The sequence below is a fragment of the Macaca fascicularis genome, chromosome 14 (genome assembly GCF_037993035.2).
Source record: "Macaca fascicularis isolate 582-1 chromosome 14, T2T-MFA8v1.1".
Classification (NCBI taxonomy): domain Eukaryota; kingdom Metazoa; phylum Chordata; class Mammalia; order Primates; family Cercopithecidae; genus Macaca; species Macaca fascicularis.
The window spans coordinates 59,951,856-59,954,954 of record NC_088388.1 but is presented as its reverse complement, the minus strand read 5'-3'; the positions used below and the strand labels follow the sequence as shown (position 1 = coordinate 59,954,954).

The window sequence follows — 3,099 nt, the reverse complement described above, 5'->3', positions numbered from 1 at the left end:
AATTAAATATTTTGAAACATTAAATCTTTGCTAAGATTTTTATTTATAGCTATTTTTCTGCATTTTTTGTTTTCTAAAAGTGTTACTGTTTTATTTTTCTTATTTTTTATCAATTTCATGGATAATATACGCTTACCATAATGAATAAATGGCATAGTCATTCATTTTTCTCAGAAGTAGTGAGGGATGGACACTTGATCTTACACTTAATACCATGAAATGAAGCAAAGGCAGAGATTTGGGAAAGATAATATTAATACCTAAATATTTAACAAGGTGAGATATTATTCATAGATAAAGGCAATATAAAGAATTCTCAGATATTCAAGGACTCCAGGCATTTTGTCCAAGTACACTTTTTGATACAATTGCTTGAAGATATTTTGCAACAATTCAAGAATAAACAAAATAAGAATGAAAAGAACCAAGTGTTACAGGGACAAGAATGAGCCATAAAATTACTTAATTTTAAAAAGTCAAAATGTGTGCAATAAATGCTTGCTATGTTTCTAAATTATTCCACAGAAAAATCTGGAAGTGGTTGGAAGTTCATTGGTGATTTTCCCTCCTTACACCTTTTATTAATAAAATTGATTATTTGAAAATATAATTTTAAGTATATCTTTAACACTAGCTTCATAATCAGAAGAGGAAACAAATGATATTCCTAAAGGGTACTGACCTATGGGCTACAATTTGACGCAGGGAGTGCTGGAAATAAATGCAAAAGACTAAAATTTTTTCTATAGATTAGTCGCTAGTGTTTTCAACATATGATTCTTATCTAGACAACTCATTCAACCTATTTCCTCATATGCGAATAACAATACCTCTATGGCGAAGATTAAATGAGAGGGTTTGCTGCAGATACCGTTTGCCAGCCACAGGCATTGTTTAAAAGAAAGGCACGGTCAGGGTTTCCACTATGGCTACTTATTCCTAACGGTTCCCAAGAATGGAGATGACACCTCTGCCCTCTAACTTTACCTGCTGAAAATCAGGTTCTTTATAATGCACATGTCTCATACTTTCTATCCTTATTCCCCACCTCCCAGAATTTCAGGAAAATAAAGCTAGAAAACTTTCACTTTTATTCTAGTCAATATTCTACTAAAATTTTTATCTTAGCATCTATTTTGGCCCATCTGTTCTTATCTGAACTGTTTCTTAGGGTCTCAAGAGTGTAGAGAATGCACGATGTTAAAAATGACTGAGTTATTGTGGGTAAGCCTTATTTCTCTACAGAGGTTTTGGCCCTCAGTTGAGCTAACCACAGTCTTATTCTGTTTCCCCTTAATCCATAGGCAGATGCTGAGAACAAAATATCTCATGATATGAATATTGGCCTAAGTATAGCCAATAGCTCAGGGTTTCAAGTGTCTGAGTTCATTCTGATGGAGTTCCCAGGCATTCATGAGTGGCAGCACTGGCTCTCTCTTCCCCTGGCTCTGCTCTACTTCTTAGCTCTTGGTGCCAATCTCCTCATCATAATCACCATTCAACATGAGACCATGCTACATGAACCCATGTACCATTTGCTGGGCATACTGGCAGTGGTGGACATTGGCCTGGCCACCACCATCATGCCCAAGATCCTGGCCATCTTCTGATTTGATGCCAAGGCCATCAGCCTCCATGAGTGTTTTGCTCAGATCTATGCCATCCACTCTTTCATGTGCATGGAGTCAGGCATCTTCCTTTGCGTGGCAGTGGATAGATATATGACCAGTTGTTATCCCCTTCAGTACACTTCCATAGTTACTGAAGCTTTTGTCGTCAAAGCCACACTGTCAGTAGTGCTCAGGAATGGCCTGTTGACCATCCCAGTGCCGGTATTGGCTGCCCAGCGATACTACTGCTCCAGGAATGAGATTGATCACTGCCTGTGCTCTAACTTGGGGGTCACAAGTCTGGCCTGTGATGACACCACCATCAACAGGTTTTACCAGCTGGCCTTGGTCTGGGTTGTGGTTGGGAGTGACATGGGTCTGGTCTTCGCTTCCTATTCTTTGATTATTCGCTCAGTGCTGAAGCTGAACTCTGCTAAAGCAACATCTAAGGCCCTGAATACCTGCAGCTCCCACATTATCCTCATTCTCTTTTATTACACAGCTATTATTGTAGTATCTGTCACTCACCTAGAAGGAAGAAGGGTTCCCCTCATCCCTATTCTCCTCAATGTGCTGCATATTATCATTCCCCCAGCCCTTAACCCCATGGTATATGCCCTTAGGACCCAGGAGCTGAGAGTGGGCTTACAGAAGCTGCTTGGTTTGGGCGAGCATGTGTCCAGGAAGTGAGCTAACTTTAAATAGCAGAATATTATATGCAATGCTGAAGAAAGAGCACAGTCTTTGGAGTCCAACACACCTTGTTTAAAATTCCATCTCTCCCAATTGCTAGGAATATCGATTCATCTTAATTAATCTATTTTGTATAGAACATAGCATGTTCAAGGCATTGCTCTAATCATTTCACATGTATTAACTTTTTTAATCCTGTAACAACTCTATGATGCAAGCACAATTGCTATTTATACACTTTGTGGATAGGGAAACTGAGTTGGGAAACTTGCCCAAGGTCACAGAGGAAGGAAGTTGCAGAGTAAGATTTCAACTGAAGCAATCAGCCTTCAGTGTTCCGTCTCTTAACTCTTTCTTTCTATTTAACCTCACTACTAATTTTTTAAATGCAAATTAAGATAAACAAGGTGAAATTACATATTACTTCTCTTTAATAAAAGAAAATTCTGTTTTAAAGTTGGCCACAGTTTTTCTCTCTAATGGTAAAGAGAGTATATTTTAAATCCTCCAGAAGGACTCATTCTAGTGGAACTACTTATATAGATGTAAATCAAGAATTTGACAGGAATTATTTTGTGACTTCACAAACTCTTTACCAACTCTTGAGTTAATTTGCATTAGAGCTCTAAAAGGAGTATCTCAAACACTTTTTTTTTAACTCTCAACACTACTTGAACTTCTTTAATGAATTAAGAAATCTCAATGGAGCCCTGTAGTTCAATGACAGACAGACACCAAGGGTCTCTAAAGGGGAACTTTCCCCATAAGAAAAATGATGATTGTTTGGAAACAGAGA

At 38.0% G+C, this 3,099-nt stretch overlaps 1 protein-coding gene across 1 annotated transcript; it reads left to right on the top strand.

The window, feature by feature from the left end:
• Window positions 1-1,197: 1,197 nt before the first annotated feature.
• On the top strand, window positions 1,198-2,300 carry OR56B4 (olfactory receptor family 56 subfamily B member 4). Its single transcript, XM_015435275.3, is given in 2 exon segments — window positions 1,198-1,224; window positions 1,305-2,300. Coding segments are annotated over 2 exon segments (1,023 nt in total).
• The last annotated feature ends 799 nt before the right edge of the window (window positions 2,301-3,099 follow it).